The sequence below is a fragment of the Seriola aureovittata genome, chromosome 9 (genome assembly GCF_021018895.1).
Source record: "Seriola aureovittata isolate HTS-2021-v1 ecotype China chromosome 9, ASM2101889v1, whole genome shotgun sequence".
Taxonomy (NCBI): domain Eukaryota; kingdom Metazoa; phylum Chordata; class Actinopteri; order Carangiformes; family Carangidae; genus Seriola; species Seriola aureovittata.
Window position 1 is genome coordinate 11,950,908 of NC_079372.1, and position 24,536 is coordinate 11,975,443.

The following is a 24,536-nucleotide window of genomic DNA, read 5'->3' on the forward strand; positions in this document are numbered from 1 at the left end:
GCAATGAAAGCTGTTTTTATCAAGACTCCACATTACTCCTGCAGCTTTATGTGTATGTGCCTGAAGTTTGCTTTGTACATGTTGACGTTTGTGGTGCTAAATGTACAAATTACCAACAATTAGATGATCTAATTTTCAGACAGCTGCTAGCAACCACTTACCATTGTGTTTAAAGGCACCGCAGAAACACCTAATTCATTCATTCAAACCTTATATTGTCTTCAGATATACTTAATACAATTTTAAACCAGAAATGTCAACCTCATGGTGGCAACAGTGTCAGTATGGTTAATCTTCTAGAAAACGTTTAATGTCTGTAACATTGTGCCAAACCATCTGGTTAATGTTGAGATATTTCAGTCTAGACTGGACCGACTGCCATCCCTACAGTGGGAAAGTACTTCCAAGTGTATTATAGTGAAACACAAAAACGACCCAAACTGTTAAAAGTACATAAAATGTCATGTTTATTTTATTTAGTCATATTTTACTCAGCATTGTAAATCTATTTTCAAATAGAAAGCATTCTATACAGCATCAGGCAGGAAATGTCTCACTTTTTACACATTTGCTGTCGCTTCTGATAAATAGAGGGAAGAGGCGTGTTGGGTCACGCTAGCACGCTGTGGTAGTCTGGTGGGTACATTGTTATATTTAGTGCAGTTATTGCATTACAAAGCAACCATCCCAAAAAAAAAAACGTAGTGCAATTTTTTTTTTTCTACTCACACAAAAGAGGAAGTCCAGATGGTCTAAGGCGTTTAAAGTTTTTCAATGTTAGGCTTAGTATTGCATACAGAATAAGACAGGAAACTAAATTATAACCCTTGTAAAAATTGTGCTTCATAAATTGAAAAACCTCAACTGCTGTATCAGTTGCTAAATTGGTCCGCTTTGAAAAACATACTCTGCCAAAATATAATGAAAATAGCTAATTGGTGAACTAAGACATGCAGGGCTTTAATAATCCACTCATTCCTTTTTTTTTTATCACAAATGAAAAAAAACAAACAAAAAAACATAGGCCTGATCTGGGGCAAGTTTTAGTGAGTGACTTTTAAAAGTGCGTCAAACAGTGTCAACCCAGTATTGTGGAAAAATATCCCCAATATCAAGGTTTGTGGATAAATAAACTGATGCGTTCTTATTTTTCGTAATAGTGTCGTTAGTGGTGAGGAGTGAGTAGCCTCAAAGACAAGACTATCACTACAAGACAACAAGGAGAATCAGAATCAATGCTTTACTAAAATACTTAACTGTAAAAAGAAACAATCAGATTTCATGCAACACTTGCATAGATTTTTTTTCTTTTTTTTTTTTTTCAACCATGCTGATTTTTTTTTTTTTTTTTTTCTCTTCAAAATATACAGAACACTAGATAGAGATACCTGTGAGACATGGAAGCAGTAAACCAGTAACTCCTAAAGCAGGCTGTGACAGTATCGACCCTGTTGTGTGAACAGAAGCAGGTCGCTGCTCGTCAGCATCACGTCCAACTCGTCATCGGCTCATGGACTAAAAATGGTGCAGGAACAGAATGACATCGTGTCATGGGTGCTACGAGTTCTTCGGGAGCACGACACATTTGTTACATGAAGTTGAGCGGGATGAGTGTGTAGGACTTACACCTGAGGATCTGCCTTGGTAAAAACCAGCGGTAAAACTGCAGTACACAAAACCTAACACAATGTTTGGCAGAGACGAACAAGGGGAGGGGAGGGGTGAGTTTAGGTGTAGAAACTGTGGATGCTACAATCAGTAACGTGCTACAATCGAATTACAGGGCGATCGGTTGGGTCGGAGACACCAGGTGGTGCTGGAGGTGCAAAAGGCATGCAAGCTTACATTCTCTGAAGCCTGGATCTGAAGAGGAGCTGCAGCTGTGCAGCATGTGCTTGAAATATGTGAATGACTCGATGTAAACAAGCAGTTTGGCAAATAATTCACCCTTTAAAAGATAACATTCCCTTTCTTAGTTGTGTTTACATTCTCTGTGCCTGTTTTTTTTTTTTTTTTTTTTTTTTTTTAGCTTTTCAGTGGTGTTCAAAGAGTGATTGTGCAACAGCAAAGACAAGTGACACTGACGCTGTACTGCAGCTTCATACTTACATTGTGAGCGTTTACAGAATGATAAACTGTATGTGTGTCTCCCAAACGCCATTCACCGTCTTCAGAGTAAAAACTGACAACACACGGATTGCAACATCTCTCTGAAACTGCAAACAAGTCCATATTAACATAATCAAACAAATCAATAAATAAAGTAGCAATGAAACAAAACCAGGTGCCCATTCAGTATATACATTGTAATCAAATGCATTACTAATCCCCATAAATTAATTCAACAGTAGACATTCCTACATTAGTTTATCTATAAAGATCATTCAGTTCCTGTTCTGACGTTAATGTGCAAATAGTCTTAAAATAATTATACTCGTACATGCAATAGTAAAGATAGTTAAAAGTCTTAGGAATTTTAAGGCCAGTATATGAGACATCCTACAATAGAGAAACCTTAGGCAAAGCAGCTAAAGTTTGAGTTTGCGTACAGCTGGTAGCCTGAAACCTTTCCATTGCAGAGGTGAGTAGCCCTGTTGACTTTTATCTGAATGACTTGACCCTGGAGAGGTCATTACATCCCCTTGGTTTAAATAAATTAAAACTGGGAGTCTGGAAGAGAGAGATTGTAAAAATTAAATACATACAATCGTCTGCTTAATAAACTGGACATCTGTGTCTGATTGATGCTAAAAGTCTGGAGCTGATTTTGGGAATGTTTTTTCATCTCTAAACGTTGTGTTTGGGACAGTTCAACAGTCGGAGGGCTTGGGATGATCTTGATACTGATCTGGAGGCTGAGGGGAGGTGTGGGGGGGGGGCCTTGTTCCTCAGTAGTTGTCTCGGGGCCAGGGGCGGCTGCGCTGGCGGTTGTTCCTCTGGTTGTGACCTTGCTGAGCTTCGCGTTGGAGCAGCCTGTCTTGTGACTCGTGCCCGTTGGCACTGTGGGCATTGCCTGTGTGCCCACGGTGAGGGGGGTACATGTCCCTGTATGTGCGAGCATGGCAGGGGGAGGCATACTCATCCTCCTCCTCTTCCTCTTCTTCCTCTTCTTCCTCCTCCTCCTCCTCCTCGTCCTCCTCACCCCCCCTGTGGCATGGACTCCCCCTCTGGCCGCGAGACAGGGAGTCACTGGCCTCGTCGGACGGCATAAGACTGTCCTGCTCCAAGGGGGAGTGGGCCTCCTCGCCAGCCTCTTCCTCCTCGTCACCCTCCAAACCCCCCGCCTCATGAGGCTGCGGCTGGTTCTTGTTCTGGAGGATTTGAATAACGATGGAGAGTAAAAAAAAAAAAAAACCACGAGTCAAAAGAAAGCTCTGAAACCGGCACGACATCTCAAAGTAGCTTCACACTTTCTGCAAACTTTTTTTTCTATCCGCACAGACAGTTGTTCTGCCACAAACACACAGAGGGTGGACAAAACAAAGCAAACACTGCATCAAGAAGGATTTCGAAGGAAAGGTTCAAGTCTATCTTGAAACAACACTCATATGCCCAAATATGCATTGAAAAAGTTATTGGTTGCTGAAATTGTTCCTCCTGTCCACACTGGCCGCAAAGACACTCCTTCCTAACGTGTTAGCAATGTAAGATAGAGGAGACAACATGCACAGTCCTCATTCTGTGCATGTTGTTCAGAGACCAGCAACTGTTTCAACCTCGGTATGGGCATGTCAGAATTGTTAAAAAAAAAAGTAACTGTAAATACATCTTTTAACTCTTAAATAGCTGTGATAATTACAAACACTGCAACTAAATGTCACTCGTGATGCCAATTAGCAGCATTTGTCAGCTCTAAATGAGGTCTGACAATCACCACCTAGTCATAAATCTAATAGTATAACAAAGCAACACTGATAAAATTAAAGGGAGATCTGATTCCAGAGTGCGGATATTACTTGTATTGCAATGTTATTTATTTTTTTGTATATGTCACCTATCCCACTGAGGATTTGTGGATGTGCACAGGACTGCTGTAATTTACATAGTTTTGGGCACATTACATATTTTGTTGATTTTTGAAGTGAAAGAAGTAAAATATGTAATTTGCCCAAACTTTTAGAAATCTGAGAACAACTCTGCACACACATTTGTGACTAATACTGCGACAACAATCCCCTATTGTTGACAAAGTTAATAATCAGCATGCAGCAGTGTTTGCAGTGTCGGTAAAGTCTCTTCAAAGTCCTTTTTCATAAAGTGTTTACAGTGTTTTATCTTTGTGTATATAGATTAATACTACAGACACTGAACAAAAGAAATGCAAGTGAAACACTTGAATGGATGGTCAGGGGGTTACTCTTGGAGATAAAATGTTATTGTACGGGTGTTATGTTCTCAGTTTATTGTTGTGTTAATTTGCAGTTATTTCCGGTGAATATATTATATTATTTAAGCATTGATCATATGCCTTCAATTAGCGCTGTCATTCAAGATAGCATTATGCACCACTGTGAGTGGGGGGGCCATTCACAAAGCATGCTTGGAAATGGAAATAGACAGAAAATAGAGAACAATGGTGAGACTTTGACATTTCACACAAATGTTTTACAATTCCAAACATGATGTTCTCAATTATGGTATTAAATTGAAGCCTGAGCTAAACTGCTTTGTGAATTTTCTCCCAGAAGCTTGTGGAGCAGCGTTGATTCACCTGAGACCATCAACTAAAGGAAAGGAGGCAGGATGCAAGAAAGAAACACACGCCATCTTTTCTGTGGTGAGATCTGAATGAATAAAATGCTGTTCATTCGCTGTCTCAGCCGCTGGGTCGTGTTCTGGTGTTGGTAGGTGTGTAAGAGGGGACTGTTGGGGTTCAGAGTGCAAATATATATATATAAACCCTACTACTCACCCCATTTTGTAAGCGATCATTCAATTAATTCCTGTGTTTCAGAAAACTGCAAAAATGTTAAGCATGGATGAGTGAGAGGACAGACAAGACAACCGGAGACAATTAAATAAAAACATAGGAGTGAGAATCTGAGATGGGAAGAGCTGGTAAGGACAGTGACAACATGTTCAAAACAAGATTCCTACTTTAGAGTCTTAAACTGTATTGACACAGTATTAAACGTGCTCTCTTGCTTTTACAGAATGGATGACTCACCTGTAGGCTAGAGATGGCAGAAGGCGGGGTCATCAGACTCTGCTCCAATAAGGGATTAAGAGGGGTATTTCCTGGGAGGTGAGTGGCACGCCAGTAGATTTCCAGATATTCAGCCAAATGCTCACAAGCATCTTCCAGCTGGTTTTCATCCAAAATGACATCAAACATATCCTACAAGTAAACAACAAGAAACAAATAAACAAGCCTGAGAGTCTACAGCCGTGCTAGCTGGTCTGTGAATCCTCTTACAGTGTCCTGGGGCAGACACTTGTTGCCGGGCCCCTATTGACCCCCCCCCCCCCCCCCCCCCCCGCTAAATGTGGCAGTTTTATCATTTCCACAGACATAGAAACCAACCACTACACTAGAGTCCTTGATTAGTCAATTAGCAGAAATTAATTGGCAACAATTTTGGTGACGGATTGCTATGATATTAAATCTAATATCTTTGGGTTTTTGACTGTTGAAAAAAAAAAAGTCATTTGAATGAGTTAACTTAGGCTTTGGGGAGTAATGATGGGCATTTCTTACTATTGGCACTGGCCTTTTATACACTGAACAATTCATTGATTATTTAAGAAAATAATTGTTGGATCCTGAAAATCTTTGTTCGTTGCTACCTTAGTAACTTGAAACACACACATGATCCTGCTCAACACCTGCTGCTACAATTATTATTATTATTGATATTATAACTATCATTATTAAATTACCAGTGTGGCGACCACTCAAGTACAAACACCTAATATTAAACACCAATAAAGTTTATGATCAAGGTTTTACTTCCATGTTTTCAGCTTGTAAAGATGACATGTGCGTATATAATGTTCAGATTATACAGATTGATTAGGACTGAACATCTTCTATATCAGTGAAAAGAAATCAACTCGCTCCTTCCACTCACAGGGGGGCACTGAGAGAGTTTGTCTGCAGCCATCATCTGCACATTCAGGTGCTTGCTCTGAGACTTCCCCCTGGATTTGATCAGCCTCTGGAGCACCTGAGAGAACAGTAAAGATAGCGTTATAGATCAAGGTAGATGAGGCTGCCTGAATCCGATATCATGAGTGAGGCAACCTACTGTACCTTTGGTGAGGAAACTTTAACATAGACAATGATGGGTGCGAGGGAGGTTTTGGCGAGCTGTGCAGGATGGTTGATGGTGTCCGCGTCCAGAACCACCAGCTGCAGGGTTTTGGCAAGTTCAAATATCCTCTCAATCTCACTCTGAACCTCCGCTGCACAGAGACGACACATTACGTAAATTCAGGCTCATTGCTTTTCAAGAACAAAGACCTGTTGAGTTTTCATGTTGAGATTTAGACTTGGGCAGTGTATGGTATTTAGAAATCCCAAAGGTATGACTGTCAAAACTGTCAAAAACATAGACAACTTTTTTTTTTCTATTAAACTCAAATAGAGACACTATATTAACCTGATGTATTGTAGTGTTCAACACGGCCCACCAGCCATGAATCATTACAGCTGGCGAAATATGAGCCGAAAAAGATACAGGACTCCTTGTCTGGGAACATTTTGAGTTCAGATCTGATGATACAGGCCAACACAGATGAAGCTGATTGGATTATTTGCTACAGGACAGTTGTGGCAAAAGCAGGTAACACATCAGACCATTGTTGTCTAGGGTGGACCGTAAGTACTTTAGCACAGCGGAGAGCACAGTCACCCCACAATGCTAAATTACTGCAAACTTGATACTTATTACTGAACTTAATACTTGTCGTCTTTCCAAAAAACCTGGATGATTAAGTCCACTAAACCTTTATGTGCTAAACCAACGGATGATCCATTACTTTTTGGCTGGTTTATACTTGCAGACTAAAGATTAAAATAGGATTTAATTAGAATAAATAATTATTCAGCATTTATTTTATTTGTATAGGCCTATTTTTCTATCTTTTTCAGCCAAAGCTGAAGAAGGAAGAACAGGGCTAACCAATCAGGCAACAGGCCTTCTACTTATATTAAGATGACCTTTAACTGAACAGCTTGTCTATTCTGTCAACCTATTTTTATTTTGTGTGACTGGTATTTAATACATGGGAACAACATTCTGCAATAAAGTTATGAGAGACATTTAAGTTTCAAGCAAGCCTTTAGTGATGGAAAAGATAATGGAAAACTAATTACAACTAGCTACAACAGGGAACTTATCTAACGGTACTGTATGCCCCTGTTAAATGTTAGAAGATATTAAGATGTCAAGCATAGATACTGCCCAAGCCTACTGACATTACCTAGACTGGAGCGAGTATTGGATCTCTCCATTATGGGTCTTTTGTTGAGGACAGATCTCTTGGCTAAAGACAGGTCGGCAGTTACACGGGTGATTGAGATTCTGCAAACAGTCACAAAAAACACAGAGAAAATTATTCAGGGGAACATTTTTGATCAGACTAATTAAAAGCCTGAATTTATTGATCTCTCTTTTTTTACTAACCGTCCCTCAAATCTGTGTTTCAGGAAGTCAAAAAGAGCTTTCTGCATCATATCCGTCACCTAGTGGGAGGATAAGAAACCGATTGTTATAAAAAGACACAGCACATACCTTCAAAACAATATTCAAATATACAATATAAAATTAAAGAAATCATTTTATACTTTGGTTTAATGTCAGAGAGTTAGTTGGTTTACTTCCAGTTATGTCAAATGTTAAGCAGGTGCAACCTTGAGACTTTTAGTCAGAGGTGAGCAGGTGAACAGGTGATCAGCAGGTGAGATGACTGATGAATAAATATTTACAACCAATGGGTCAACCTTTCCAAAGATGGTTCATGGGAGAAGAGAGATCTTTAATTGTGTGAATTTTGGTTAATTACAGTTATTTAAATAAAACATGCTGAGACTTTCAGAGGGGAAATAGAATAAAATAGAATTGCTTATAGATACTGCTTGGTACTGCCTATTTCTGTGACACTGGGCTCCAGATAGACACTCGTAGCTAACTTGCCACACGTCAAAATAGTTGGAAACCATTAATTAAATTGTTACCAATGTATTTAATGATTATAATTATTTCAAAGGTAAAATCTTACAAACTTTTAATGTATTTAAAATGATTTTCAAAGTAATGATTTTCAAATGACTCATTATGCAGAAAAGCCAATTTCAGAATAATGGAAATTATTGGATAATAATTACTGATGTGCACATCACTTTAATGCAGTTTGAAATGGTGGTGGGCTTATTAATTACCTTATATACTGGTGGGTGGTTTGTAAATCAATGAAGGGATCAATAAAGTCTTATCTTAAACTGTAAGAATACATCAAAATTTATTTGTTGATTAGTTTGTTCTAATTTGATCTAAGAAGTAACTAGTGCTAACTGTTGTTCCACCAGCTAACAGCCTATGTCCAGTTCTTTTATTGTTAAGTATTTGAAGCAGGTCACTTAAAGAAATTTCTTGACATGTCTGTAGTCCCTTTCTATAAGTGGGAGATATTGTGATTGTTAGAAATTCCCCGTATCTCCAACTCGGGATTACAGGTCAAGTGAGGGGAGTCCATCTCCATAAAATACCTAGTTTTACATCAGAAATAAACATGTTTAAAGTCTGGTACTAAAAAGTTTTGGATCCCTATAGCTACTGTCCCCCTTCACAACAACTTTATGGTGGTTGAACTCACCTTTAATTGTATTAAGACGCAAAGTTATGCATGATTGAGGGCGTGGCCATGACAGGTGCGTGCCATTACAGTTAGCTAGGCTGCTTGACCTCTAGCCGTTAAACTTCACTCTAGCTACTTCACTCACGCGCCCGCTCGCACGTCATTGTGGTGTTGGTGCATTTTGGAGTATTTCACATGAAAATACTGGACAAATAATATAACTTGCTGTGCAGTTGATTGACTAAGAGAACGCGCAGAAGTCTGTACTCCGGTTTTTTGAGATGAGTAAAATTCTAGTCTTTTATTTACACGTTAGCACTAATTAGCAGGTGTCGGTATCTGCACTCACCATATCTGGCTTGCTAGCTTAGCTAATTAGCCGGTAAATGAATTAGCCTTGAGTTAGCCTTCCAACAAGACGCCCAGCTCTACTACCGATGCTAACAGGAGCATGTGCTTCCCACATTTGTTTGAACCCCTGCATGCACCGAAGTCTCGGCTCCACACACGCTCCACTTCTTTCTCAATTTTTGGATTGTCTGGTTTACCTGTTAGGCGGAGTCGGGCGCTGCCTAGATGGCTACGGTGTAGCATGTCCCAAAAACTACGGCCATCTTTACATTCAGCCAATGGGTTGCAGTTGGGGCTTCGTTTATCAATGTTGAGGGGAAACGCAGACAAACAGGTCTAATCTGGAATCACTGCTCCACCTGCTCCTCCTCTGATGTGTGAGCAACAGTCATCAGGAGGAGACTGCTCCTCTGCTGTGACGTGTTGGACAGTACAGGAACATCACATGGACATTGGAGCATCTTCCATTTCTCAGGTGACAGAGTGGACGTTTGTGGGCAGCGCGAATTTCAAGCAGAAGTGGAAGCAAAATAAGTTGGAGTTCATCAATGGGTGAGTTTTTTTTTCTCATTAATTGTGAAATGGCAGTGATACATATATTTTAGGTGTTTTGCTGTTACATCTGCAGTGGTAGAATGAAAAATGAATGAATTTGTGCGTTGTTTTTTTCATGCTACTCCACTACAGTTCAAAGGGAAATATTCCTACTTTTTATACCACTGCAATTATTTGATTATTTATCTGTAGTTACAAGTAATATATTATATGCATACAAAACATAAAGGGTTGTGAAATATGAGGCTTAGTTATAGATTAAGCTACCCAGCAGTATATACAAGTATATACAAGTTATTTTTCATGAAAAAGTGCAGAAGATTGTATGGTTCTAGCTTCTCAAATGTGGTTTGGTGCATTTATATTTAATTTATTTTAATAATTTTCATTTATTTTGAATAAGTTTTAATTAACTTAAGGTTTGGACAAAACAAAGCATTGTGAAGGTGTCTCTTTGGGCATTTCTCACTATGTAATGTACATTTACAAACCAAACAATCATTTATTCAGTTGAGAATATTGTCAGGAGATTAATCCATGATGAAAAAAATGATTACTTACAGCCCTACATAGTACAGTTACAGTATCTGCACTTAAACCAACAACAGTCAAATGCTGCTTACTTTTACTTACATTAAATGCCAGACTTTTACTTGTAATGGAGTATTTTTACCCCATGGTAATGGTGCGTTTTAATTAAGTAAAGGCTGTGATTATTTCGTCCACCACTGTGCACCTGTTTGAGCACATATGTAATGCCCAACAGTGTATTGCATGTCTCTCTAAGTGCAAGGCAGATCCTGTTTTGAAGTAGTTTCAGAACCTGTGTACTGATATTTGGGTTCTCGAGACCGTCAGTGTTCAGCACAAATAAATGTTTGTTTTGTTTTCTTGTTGGTTTGAACTTGGTGGAGCTGCTCTGTAGTGTTTCTGGAGGTTGGGGGCTCATAGTGGTCTAATTTACTGTTTGTGGCTGTGAGAAACCTCTGTTACTTTTACACTGCCATGTAGAGCTGAAAGGATTAGTTGATTTGATTAGTCAATTATCAGAAAAATAATCTTCAGCTATTATTAAAAATCAGTTCAGCACTTAGGTTATTTTTCAAGCAAAAATAGTGAAAAGTGCAACGCGTTCTCAGTCATGTTTCTGTACTGGCATAGCAACCTACAACACCAGGCTTTGTTGGTGGAGCCTGGTGTTTCGTTGATTTTTATTTGCATCTAAATGAAATGCCCATACTGTCCTGGCATCTTGAAAAATCATAAAAACCACTGGTGAGCTGAAGTTGTTATTTGATGTTTTTTGTAACTTAAAATGTTTTGCAATGTACATCATATCTATTCCTGCAGACAGATATGGCGGAAACGCTATAATAAATCAAGTTTTCTATAACTTGAAACATAGTTGGCCAATAAAATTGCTTCTCATTCCAAAGATAAATTAAGAGGGGCATCTCCAAACGGACGCAGCAATGCAGGGACAGTTTTTGAGAGAAGGGTGCAGTGTTAGGCAGTCGTTCTCTGTTCTGGAGGTGAAATGGGGAGAGGCTGACCTCATAGCCCTTCAGCGATGGTCCCACGAGGACCACCGGCCTCATAGAGGGCACCACGTCGTAGGGCGGGACATGTTCCTGCCAGAAACAGGGGAGGACGATGGGAGAGGGATGAAGAACAGAGAGAACAGGGGGAAAAAAATAATGCGGTTTGGGTTTGGTTTTTGTGATTTCATTATTTATTACCAATTGGGACTTACCAATTGAAAAATAATTTAAGTTAATTTAAGTTTTTGCTAAAACTGCCCTGTTTTAATAATAATAAATAATAACTAAACAATTCATCAGCCTCCTATATGCACATTTCAAAAATGTTTCATGTCTCCTCATAAAAGTTATAACTTACACTACTGTCTACAGCAAGCAAGAAAAATTGCATTTAGGACTACTTAATATTTTCAAAGTCGCTTTTGTGAGGGAACTGAATTCAGTGACAAGACTTCTCATGCAGATATCCTGATTATGTCCCTTAAAATCAAAATCTGTTTTATGGGCAAATGCTGTGTCCTCATAAGGTGCCAAAACCTACCTGTTTTTGCTTCTGTTTGGCTTGTGAAAACAAGAAAATAACAATCAATAAAGGGAAAAAGACAGATGACAGCAGAAGTAGGTTTCTGTTCCAGCACGAGAGGCAGGTTTGTAATACTTACATTCACCTGCAGATGGCGGTGTGGTCCTCCAGCTCCCAGTCACCATGTCACCTAAACTGGAGGAATTACCCCCTGTTTTCCTGCAACAGCAAAACAAAAATTTCTCAGTTATATTGTGGAAACAGATCCCCGGAGAAGCTTATGAGTAAATGTATTAACTGACCTCTGTTTCTGCTCCTGTTTGAGTCTCATGGCCTCCAGTCGTAGAGGGCTGGGGATGAAGGTGATGTCTGCTCCCTCCTTTACTAGCCGGCCGATCCACCAGTCATTATTGTACTTCTGTTAAGTTCAGTGCAACAACAGTACTATGTCACATATATATTCTTTGTTTTAATCTAAGGGAAGTGAGGGGGTAGGGAGGTGGGAGATATTCACTCACTTCTTTGATGTGCAGGAAGTCTTTGGCATCAAAATTGACTGCAGCTCCTTGGACAGGACAGTCCTCATCTAGAGCTCCACAGTAACTCACATTCGTCTTTACTGCAAACGCTACAGGTTTGGACTGTGGCGTCAGAAAGTAATCACAAGAAAACCACTGGTCAATGATGGAAACTACAGTATAAACTTAAAGACACCAGAGTCTTGACTGGAGTCATTAGTTAATCAGCAATGTCCAACGTCGGCTATTTGTCAAGTTAGCCTGTCATTGCTGCTGTTTCTATTTTCATTATGGCTTGTTTAGGGCTTAAAATACAAAGTATAGACTTGGACTTGACTGTTGGTCTAGATATGGGACTATACCTTACAGCCACAACTTGAGATTTATATTCGTATTCTTCATTAATGTTTGCAACTTATAATTTTGTCATATTGATTGTCCATAAGTAGCTCAGTTGTTCCTCCTTATAAGTCTTTAGTTTTTTATTCACTCTAAAGGCCAGTTTTGGGGAGTTTTTCTTATAATCAGGGGTGTACGGACAGTGTGTCATTCAGGATTTTGGCTGTAGATATTCTGTGGATTTACCTCTTTTGTTTGACTAAATGATGCCTTTGGTTTGTAATTCTTCAGGCAGTGATTATGTGCTTGTAGGAAGGTAAGACACATTTCTAGTGTTGGAAGAGGTTCTTGGATCTTTTACTTAAGTAAAAGTAGCAATACCACAGTGTAGAAATTCTCAGTTATAAGTAAAAGTCGCGCATTCAAAAATGTACTAAAGTAAAAATATTAACATGTAAATATATTTATAGTATTAAAAATTATTCAGAATGCGCTGTTTCAAAATGCGGGATTATGATTATTGATGTATTGATGTGTACAACACTTAACACACCTGGTAAATGTGTTGTTAATTTTAATCACTTTATATACTGCTGGGTAGTCTGTGAATTTCCCCTCAGGGATTAATAAAGATTTATTTTAACCTATGACAAATATCATAATTTATTTATTGATTATAATTAGTATTATTAATATAAATCTGCAAAGTAACTGCAGCTGTCATATAAATGTAGTTAATGTATCATACTGGAGTAGAAGTATGAAGTAGCAGAAAATGGAAGTACTCGCGTAAAGTACATGTACCTCAAAACTGTACTTAAGTACAGTGCTTGAGTAAATGTTCTTGGCTATTTTACATCACTGTATAGTATATGAAAGTTCCCCTGGAGCAAGAGATGAACACAAGCGGCTCCAGACTTAACCTTCACTAATTTTAACTTATGCAACTGTTGAAACACTACAGTATGTAACAGCGTGAATCAGTGTATGACCTACCTTAGCTCTGTCGAGCTGCAGCTGTGCCTGGCGCTCGGCTTCACGCCGATACGCCTCGCGGTCCTCCTCTGCTGACAGGTCTGAATCCGACGGTCTACTGGTATATGAATCAGCCGACCCCTGTCAGGAGAGAACCGAAGGTGGATGTAGTTGGATTATTATTTGTGATATATGAATTGATAACTTCATTACTTGCTTGACATTACTCTGAGGTTAGATATATAGATCTGCTGTTTCCCTTTATACTTCTGCTTTCATCTGTTTTCGCCTGTGCAGTCTGGTTATGTGCAGGTGTGCATTCGAATACGTGTCTGCATTCATGAACACATTCATGTGTGAGCCTGTGTGTATCTACAACACAATGCGCTGCTCTCCCACACCAGCCATCTTCTGGTAGACCAAATATAGCACAAAGGAGGCAACTGCTTCCTCTTCTCTCCTGCTTGGCCCCAATCCATTCCATCATCCCCCACAGTGCAGCACATATACATCCTTTCTTCCCCTGTTTATTCTCCAAGGACATCTCCTCATTAGCAAAATATATGCGGACCATCATTTTTCATTGTAAGCGGTTTAAGGACACATCCCAGGGATGGCTAGCACATTATGCTGAGAGCGACAGATAAAGCAAACGAAGACAAAGGCATATTACACAAAGTAAAACGGTGAAAATTACTTGATAGGTGTTGCTGCTGCGGCTTTTATTCACAACCTGTCAGACGACTTCTGTGATTATTTTCTTAAATGTCTGTGTTATATATACTGTAAAGCTGAAATGATTTAGTCGATTAATCAATTAGTAAATGGACTGAAAATTAACCAGCAACTTTGATATTCATTTAAATCTTTTCTAAAGCAAAATACCAATAATTCACTGGTTCCAGCTTCTCGGATGTGAAGTTTTTTTTTTTTCTTATGAGTAAACTGAATATCTTTGGGTTTTGAACTGTTGGCGGGAAAAAAACAAGACATTTGAAAATGACACCATAGACCCTTGAAAATTATTTATGGACATCTTTATAGCCAAAGCAAATAATCAGTTAATCGAGAAATTTGAGTTTAGTCAATAATGAAAATAACTGATGCATTTGCAGCCCTATCATACTCTGTTATGGTGATTCAAACACAAACCATGATGCTGATTTCCACACAGAAAAACATGAAATGAAGAACAAAGTGAAGCCGTGTTCTAGATGTAGTTTGGGTAGTGTGTGTGTGTGTGTGTGTGTGTGTGTGTGTGTGTGTGTGTGTGTGTGTGTGTGTGTGTGCGTGTGCGTGTGCGTGTGCGTGTGCTCCTGTATTTGGTATCTATTTGGCTTTTGCCAGGAACTTGGTACTGAATCTGTCAGTAAAAAGAACTGCTGCAGCCAAAAGTCAGGCAAGAGAGAAAGGCGAGACAGGACACAAACATGAAATAAATAGAATAGTGACAAATGAAACAGACAAGGAAACGCTCAGATAAATCTCTCACAGGTAACTGCAGCATTCATAATTACATTGATATACTGAGACAATCAAGCATGGTCTTGCAAATAAAGCCAAGATGTTAAGATACTAGAAAACGGCACATAATACAGTTTTCACTTTGGTTCCCCTCTCCTCCAGAGTGCAGTGACTTAGTCCTGGTCATCCATCTTGCCAACATATACAAACGGATCCTCTGGAGGACCAATTAGCAGCAGCACAACAAAAGGAAATTCAGGCTCAAAATACAAAAAAAGTGCCCAGATATGAAAAAACAACCACCAGTTATGCTTTCTCTGCACTTCAGAATGCATACGTATAATCCAAAATAAATCTTTATCTACAGTACCCCTTCAAGCCCCAGAGAAGCAGCAAGCGAACAGCTCTCCTTGTTTCTTTTTTTGTGTGTGTGTCTATGTTAGATAACTAGATCTGATTTTTAGCAGCTCTGCAAGGCAACACTGCACCAGTGCCAGAGCACGGAGGGAGAAAAGGAGGGTGAGGAAGAACAGGAAAGATAGAGAGAGAGAATGGGGGTGAATATCGTTGACAAGATATCCTGAAAAGAGAAGGATGTTTACGAGGCTGGAGAGTGACTGATGGATGGTTGGAGAGACGACAGAGGTATAAACGATTTATATGACGAGATAAAGCGAGGCTATCTCAAGGGGAAGATGAGATTAGAACATAATAAAATGCTACGAAGGAGTGGAGCGAGACCCAGATATCTATCCTCATCGTAGATAGAAGAAAAGAGGGGAAACAGCAGGGAGGGGTGGATGAATAGGACCATGACCACAGACCACGAGAGACAGAGACACAAAGACAGCAGAGAGAGTTGCATACCTGGCTGATTAGGAGGACGGCGCTAGAGCCTGATAAAGACATGAATCTGAATTTTCTCACTGCTCTGTCTTCACTGGGAACATGCTCAAACACACACAGACATAAAAGTGGAATAAATATGGTGGTGGGCGCAGGGGAAAGGCGTTATGTCAGAGTGCTGTTTAATGATGTTAGAACACAGAGAGCTGCCTGGGCTGTGATTGCCATTCATTATTAATGTTTGGACATGAAGCTGTGGACCTCTGCTGCACACACTCTGTCCTGGCTACCTGTCAGATCCTTAAAAAAAACAAACAAACAAAAAACAGTGTTACCACCAGAAAATAGCATATTTGCTGGTTCTGCAGTGCAGAGTGTAACAATCTCAGCACATCTTTATTGTCTGGTTTGAGAATGTCTTGTTTCTTTTTTTTACTGCTAATGTCCCCGTCTGGGGGCTAAATTTAACTCTGTTCCTTCCTATTCTGCTTCTGTGATTATTCTTTACACACTGCAACACTGATGGCCTCAACTCCACAGGGAGGGGCTGACGGGGAAGTGTGTCATCCAGCTAGTCGAGTCCTCAGGAGGGCCAAGTCATCCTACAGTCTAGGGAAAGAACAGCAGGGGATTTCTACACTAATTTTATCATGATTTTACTGCTACGTTGTTCAGTGTTTTAATAATTTACATTCAAATGTGTTCTAATTTTCTTTTGGCAAGACATGTAGAGATGTCTTCGCCATTGGCCATCTGTTCTTAAATTGCAGGTTACTTAACTGGTCAGCCATAGTAAAGTATATCAAAGAGCAACTCTAAAGCAACAATCATTGATCAAAATGTCAGCAAAACCTCAAGACCAAAAATCAAAATTCAGGATTGGAATCTTTCAGTCTTTCTCTCAAATCAATTGCAGGTCTTTTATCACACAGAATAACAACACTAGACAACAAATAAAACTGTCATTAATGTTTCTTGATGTTATTAAACCGGCATTAATTGATTGATTTTTAAAAAAAAAAATGAAAAAAAAGAAAAATTTTTTTTTTGGTTGCTTGGGGACAACGCAACAAAGTGTGAACACAACGTTGACATGTCACCTTAAGCTGATATGAGTGACTCATTTAAACATTCATTTAGGGTCGTGTTTGTGTCCACTTGACAAATCCAAGTCAAGAGATCTGATATTCACTCTACTATGAACCACCATGTTCACCAACTAACTGTGTGCTGTGTGTTTGCTGTTTGGTGGTGGGCAGATAGCCTACAGTCTGTTTAACAGAGCTTTGTCACTGATGACAGCTGCCAGCTACTTCTGGAAACAACACAATGAGAGTGGTGAGAGTAAATCAGAACAGTAACGTTGCAGGCAAGAAATCCAAAACAATGAGTTGAAAGAGGTTAAATTGCTCCATAGTGCTGCGGGCGAACTACAGAATCCAGTGATCTATGTGGGCTCAGTAGAGTACAAGCAACTCTTTTCACTTCAGTTAATTGATCCATTAGTAATAAAATATTGATTATAGTTGTAGTAGTTGTTAGGTTATATCAATAATATTTGTAAACTGTGATATAAATCAAGCTTTCATTTTTGACTGTGATCCTTTTAATACAGGAGGGTTATACTCAGAAAAAACAAATTCATTAGAGTTGTTTCAATACCGTTACTAGTATCGGAAATGCCTTTGATACTACCTAAAATATGGTATTGGATATTGGCGGGTATGCAAGTTTTTGCACCGACCATTTTCCTGGAAATCAATTTTTCATCACCGCTCTGAAAGAGTAGTTGCCAGTGGCTACACAGCGCAACTTCCTGTATAAGCTATTGTTATACAGCGGCGAAGAAGATTTGAATTGTGGTTGATTGTGTAACGTTAGCAAAATGTTACTCTGGAGTACTCCGGAGAGTCCCACCAGTGGTATTGGATCAGTATTTGATATCAGCCAATACACAAGTTCAGGTATTGAAATAGTCATATGTAAAATTCATATAATGTATCATTCAACCATGTTGAAATGCAAAAGTGTTTATAGCTGTTCTGAATGGCTGTAATGTAACATTGTATAGTTGGGGTAAAAAGTTAGATGTCGGAGAGAGATGGAGTAATCATTTAAATATGGAGATACTGGTGCACATTTTCATTCAGTCTCTCCCGGAAGACATTCATAGTACGTCCCTTGTTTATATACATGAAAAGTGTTGTGTAAGAGTTGTGTAAAACATGAAAACAGAGTTTGAGAGAGAAGGTCAGGTCCTGTTTACTTTCTCACTTCCACACCACTGTTCAATCACTGTGCGAAGACGGCTTGAAAGCTAGATTGTTGGTTTCAAGAGGGGATTTCTGAAGATGTTGAACCATCTGAAAAGCACTTCTGTGGCCCCTTTAGCCACAGCAGTGCTTTGGGTTAAATCTATGCATGTGGATGCTAACATGCAGGTTTAATGTTTATAATGTTCATCATCCGAGTTCACTTTGCTGTGGCTGATTGGAATCATCATATCATTAGTTCTTCAGTTCTATTAGTTACTTCTATTTGCTCATAAAGTAGTGGACAAATTGAAAGAATGACCTGCCGATGGTGCTAAATAGATACTTAAAGAATCACCAAAGTTAATGCAATTCATTCTGTAGAGACCATGAAAGTCTGTACCAAATTTCATGGCAATCCATCCAATAATTGAGACATTTTGGTCTGGACCAAAGCTGTGGACCAACCAACAAACCAACATTGCCACTAGTGACTGAAAACAACGGGTACCAGGACAGCAGGAAAGGAGTCAAAAATCTACTGTATGCCTTAAGTGGTTGGTAGTAAAGTTAAAATGACATGATCTGTACATAAATGGATCAAAAATCTAAAACACACTGTTTCTTTGAAATAGTGTAAAGTAAAATGCAGTGGGTGCATGCCGATGGTAAAATCTAATTTCTCTGGGTTTATATGCAGGAAGGAGATTCTGCACAACAGCAGAATATATTATTCAGGAGGCTGAAAAACCTTTCCCTCAGAGGAAAAAAAACAAAAAAACTGCAAGCTCCAGCGATTTGGAAATCCAGTTGCCACATATCCAATTTCAAAAAGTGTTCGATTAACTGTGCAGTCATAATTCAGTGTCAGCAAGTTGCACATGCACGGAGCTCTCTCATACACAATGCAATAAATCACTCACTAACGGTGGGGTAACTACAATATCAAAGTCAAGACTGGGCATACTGTGTGTCAAATTGATCAATCACAAGACTCGTCTGGAAAGTGTGAAGAGTGCACAAAGGATGACGCCAATCAAAAAGTAAAACAGGTGAAGGAATGAGAGAGGGAAAAAAAAGCGCTGTTGGAGAGGGAGGCGAGGTGAGGGAGGAAGACAGGATAAGACAAAGGAGCACCAATGATAAGATGGAACAAAGCAAGACAGGAGCAGAGGAGTTTCAGACAGGGATAAGGAGAAGCAGACTGTGTTGGGAGTCATTTGTACTTACTCAGTTAATGTGGTGATGCTGCTGCTGCCAGTCCCTCCCTCTCTATATACTACATGCTGTAAAATGCAGACAAACTGTACTGTGTCCCATCCCCTAACCAGGGACGACCTGCACTGGAGCAGACAGCAGCAACACCTTCTTTTCTATTCTTACCCCTCCTTATTCCCCCACACACACACACACACACACACACACACACACACACACAAAACCACCAATGCAGCTTTTGTGTCACTTGATCAAACCACCTTTCTAAATTTACATCACATTCTTCCATTCAAGTCCAATTCAACATGCACAGGTAGAGAAGAAACGGGGAGGAAACTGATTTTATAAACACACACACACACATGTAGCTCAAGATTTCTTAAGAACTCCTCCTGTTTCAAAGCCTCATGTCCTACATATAACACATACATCCACACTTATGGCAGCGTACTGCTTATTGTATCCTGCTGCAGAAATGAGTCATACTCCACTGCTCCTCCATAGACACCCCACCCCTATCACAGACGAGAAACTATCTGCTCTGTTTGTAATATTTACTCCTCCGTTTGTCATATCACCTATGCGGGGCAAGTGGGGGGGGGGGTGAGATGCCTGTTGTGCATGCAGAGAGAAGGTAATGATTGAAATGAAACTAGAGGTGCTAGTGTGAACAGTGAACCCACACATCACATTGCCTAAGGCCGTCAAAATGAGCATCATGAATATTTTAAGCCGAGCAATATTCTCAGGGAATCTGGAGATTGTCATTAAGCCCCCCCGATCAGGATAACTAATGTCCCCTCCTGAAGAAGATGTCTGCTCAGCCCTTTTTTTCCCTTCTCACTAACACCTCTCACACTGCTCCACATTCCCTCACGTTAATGGTGCTATGCATGAGACCGAGGTATTTTTCATGGTCTTTGCAGGTGTCAAACAAATGGCTCATTCGAGTAAGGAATATCATGCATATTGTCCTTAAAATCTTAGAAGTGAATTTTAATGTGTTTCAACTACTTTCTTTTCAGGTGCAACAGTTAGTCCATTAAAAGCAAATTTTGATAATTGATTAATAATTTGAGTCATTTTTCGAACAAAAATGCTGAATGAAAATGCTTAAATATTATGATATTAAAATAAATATATATATTCAATGTTTTGGATTGGTGTTCAGATAACTCAAGCAATTTAAGGCCATCACTTTCCGCTAGGGTTGGGGTTTGATAGCACTTTTCTTGAATCTGAATCCTGTATCATTGGGCACTGAGAACTTGGGAGAGGTGTTTTTCCTCTATTTTCTGATGTTTTGTAGATGATGGATAATGTTAAGTGCTAAAACATAATTTGTCAATTGTAGCAATGTCGGTTACACAATAGAGCACGACCAATACATTGGTTGGCATAATACAGTGCGGCGTAGGTGTGCTAGAGCCAAGTATGTACGAATGCGGTAGTTCAACGGCTGAGAAGACGTACTGCCAAGTAATAGGGGTGGAAATATTCAAAATATAGCGTACATTTCAACTGATATCGGCTTTTTCTGGTGGCCATTTTTTAAGTGGCTAAAACACGTTACAGCTGCTATAAAACATGCTTGCAGTTTATCAGTTAGACGTGATGCTAGCTAATGCCATGGTTTGTCAGTGAAATACCTCTTACGAGCTGTTAATGTATAGTGTCATACTCATTTTGCCTAAATGATGTAGTGCTAAATATATCTGTGATTTGCCTATCAGTGCAGTTACAGTCGGTAAACCATTAGCAAAAACTGGTTATATTAGAGACCAGCAGAAAAACACTATAAATAAATGTGTGCACACTGAGACGAGTAAATGACGGTTAAAGCTGATTCCGACACTCCCCATGCAGCTGTGAATTATTAATGTAATGAATCCTTATAAAAAATCTTTGTTTATTATTATGTGTTTCTGCTATAAAATGAATATTGGCCAATATATTGTTATCCTGTATCGGTCAGGCTCTATTAATCAGTAGTAAAACATTAGCTAACATTAGCCATGAGCAAATACGGAGCAGCAAAACATCTGAGTGAGGTGAGGTGAATTAAGTATGGGGGAGTTTGCTTGAGTTTACTTTTTTTATTCGTAAGAGGAATATTGTTATTTCTTCTTTCTAATATGACATTCTCACTTTAAGAGATTAATCGATTATCAAAAGTGAATTTCCTGAAGAACATCAGTTAATCAACTAATGGTTTCAGCATTACTTTTTTATTTTGAGGATTCATTTCAACTTCTACCCTTTAGAGTTTTAGTTGGATTTAGTTGAATTAGTTCAGACAGCTCAACATGAACTAAAAATTATTTTCATTATCAATCGATCTGCTGATTACTTTCTCCAATATAGATTCATTGTTAGGTCTACAAAAACTCAGAAAAAATGAAAGATATCCATCACAGTTTCCTAAGTCCACTGAAACGTCTTTAAGTATTGCTGCTCTGAGCTAAATATTGTACTTTCTACACCTTTACATTTAGTTGATAACTTTAAAAGTTACTATTTACTTTGCAGATTCATACAAATAACACAAATAATATGTGATGTATTATTTTAGGTTAAGATAAGATTTTATTGAAGCCTTTATTGATTAACAAGCCGCCTAGAAGTATATACGGTAATTTACCAGCTGCACCATTAAAGTGATGTGCACATCAGTAATTGTAATCCAACAATATAATATTCATTATTCTGAAATAGATCATTCTACATTATCAGTACTTACTTATAGAACTTAAAGTATAGTTGCTAATACTTATGTACTTTTACCTTTCAAGTATTTCTATATGGTAATGGTACTTTAACTTAAAGAAATGATCTGAGAACTTCTTCCACGACTGTATTCAACCCAAAGGTTTTAAGTTTACAATAATTTATGACAAAGAAAAGCTGCAAATACTTTATTTATCCTAAATCTGGACAAACTGGATACTGGAGACATGCTGTATTCTTTAGAAGGTCTGAAAGCCAGCAGGAATATAGAGAGCCTTGTAGTTTCTGTCATTAGTACATGAGGCTTCTTTTAAGAGCGGGTATCTGAATCCTTCTCGACTCCTGACTTTCCCTCTTTGATGTATCGAGGCTCACAAACCTCTGGGATCTAGTGGTTTGGGATGAGCTTGGTGAAACTTCTCGGCTCCTCAAAACCTTATTTCTACAGGGATCAAGTTCTCCCCTCTGCTGGACTCTGAGAAACCACCTCTAGTTTTACACTGACACCAAAAAAAGAAATCAAATACATCTTCAGAAACAACACTATACACCACCAGATGAGCTGATCTAGATGAGAGGGTATGATTCATAACAGCCACGCAGTAGCAGCATGAGGGAATCTCTTCTGCTTTTTTTTCTTCCTTTTTTTTTTTTTCAGTTGCACAGATCGTCTTAAATAACACCAAATATCCATCCGCGTCCTCTGCACGTGCATGACCTATAAACATTAATTAGAAATTGTGTTGGGATTTTGATGTAACACACCTCCACTTTCAAGCATTTTGCTGCCATCTACTGTGCTAAACAACAACTGCAACTGAGGAGATAGCTCGGTGGAAATGAAGATGCAGAGCAGAAATGGTCTGGATGCCAGGATAATAAAGACAGAACTGCAAATTTATTTTTGTGCCCAAAAGAGCAACCTGGACTCCCCACCAACAGAATATATCTGTAAAAAACTAGAGGTGCTGTACTGATGCCAACAGAATAATGCAGAGAGGCCTCCTCTGACTAAAACGCAACTTCAAAACACTATAGCTTCATTTAGACCTTAGAGCACGGGATGGCCTGTGTTTTTCTCCCAATACAAATCAGTGAGATAACCTAATACCAGAACATAACGTCGCAAACAATGCATGCATAAATAAGGAAAAAGAATGAAAAGAACTTGTTCTAAACGCTTTTTACCTGCCGTTTGATGAAGCTGGATGTTGTGTCAGAAGACGTGCTGCCATCTGAGCGTTTGAAGCGGCTCTTCCGTTTAGGCAACTTCCTGGGCAGCTGTGATGAAAGAGAAGCACATCATAGATAGATAGATCAATTCCGACAGGTCCTCAATCCTCCATCTTGTGCTCCTTTTCTTATTGAGGAACTCTGTTGTTTTAGTTTAAACTTCTGTGCCCAGTTTTGTTTTGTCAAACTGCTTCACATACAGAAAATGTGGATCGAAATATAATATGTAATCTTCTGTCTAGGTGCCCCATTGTTCGTCAATAAGGGCTCAACAACAAATTTTTTTACCTTGGCTGTTGGTTAAACCAACCACATGGATACTATCCATCTATCTGTCTATTACATAGATAGATAAATAGATAGATAGATAGATAGCATGAACCTAGCTGGTCTATGCTGATTTTGCTTTAATTCTAATTCTGACAAAATAAAAGCGTAAATACTGGTCAGTGTAACGCAGGAGACAGTTTTCCCTCAAGCCTCCTTTAACACAGCACATTAAGAAGAAAGCTTGGATGTTGCGGTGAGAGCTGGCAGGCCCTGTAGATTCAGGCTACAGGTGAGTTACAGTCATGCACCTTAACGCCAATAAAAAGCAGCATACAATTCCCATGAGGTAGTGTGTGCTGGTTTCCCTACATTAGTGTGGATTCAGTGTTGCAGGAAATGAAATGGAAATAAATAATAAAACATCAATACAGAATGCACAAAAGGCCTGATCTCAAACAGCAAATGCATCAAGATCTGAGAAGGATTCAACCTGATTCTGTTTGTGCATTAAAAGCATAATAATCACTTTATAATCGCACTCCCTGGATTTTTTTTTTCAACGATCAAGCATCAATCTGCAGTTTCAGTGAAGGCGGTGGTATTAAAAAAAAAAAAAAAAAAAAAAAAAAAAAAAAGAAAAAGTAGCTCGCTGCCAAAACGCGACGCCTCAATTTCAACAACAAGTAGGAAAGACGATAACTGACCATTTTTTCCCACCACACTCTCCTCGGTGATCGATGTGTGAATAAACGACTGAAGTGTAATTTATTTACCTGAAAATAGTGCGACTGAGAGCCGGTTTCCACAGCAGACAGAGGGTCTACGGGCGATTTGGACATTTTGACTTGCACCATCTATTGAGAGCGCAGGGAGGCGGGATGCACACAGACATGGGTTACTGGAGGAAACACGGGATACAAAATAC

General features: G+C 39.1%; 1 protein-coding gene across 4 annotated transcripts; it reads right to left on the reverse strand.

Moving 5' to 3' along the window:
• Positions 1–443: 443 nt before the first annotated feature.
• Positions 444–24,525, reverse strand: cacnb3a (calcium channel, voltage-dependent, beta 3a). 4 transcript variants are annotated; one of them, XM_056384951.1, is made up of 15 exons: positions 24,385–24,525; positions 23,297–23,389; positions 13,623–13,742; positions 12,288–12,410; positions 12,072–12,187; positions 11,909–11,988; positions 11,788–11,807; positions 11,259–11,336; positions 7,629–7,687; positions 7,426–7,526; positions 6,254–6,405; positions 6,072–6,167; positions 5,168–5,338; positions 4,913–4,958; positions 3,177–3,311 (listed from the first exon to the last, which is right to left on the reverse strand). In XM_056384951.1, the coding sequence occupies exons 1-14, from the start codon at positions 24,463–24,465 to the stop codon at positions 4,929–4,931; spliced, it is 1,320 nt and encodes a 439-aa protein (XP_056240926.1). In that variant the 5' UTR covers positions 24,466–24,525; the 3' UTR covers positions 3,177–3,311; positions 4,913–4,928. The 4 variants fall into 4 exon arrangements, with proteins under 4 accessions (XP_056240924.1, XP_056240925.1, XP_056240926.1 ...); XM_056384949.1 differs by lacking the exon at positions 4,913–4,958 and having other exon boundaries at positions 444–3,311; XM_056384952.1 differs by lacking the exons at positions 23,297–23,389; positions 24,385–24,525 and adding an exon at positions 15,933–16,030.
• Between the last annotated feature and the right edge of the window lie 11 nt (positions 24,526–24,536).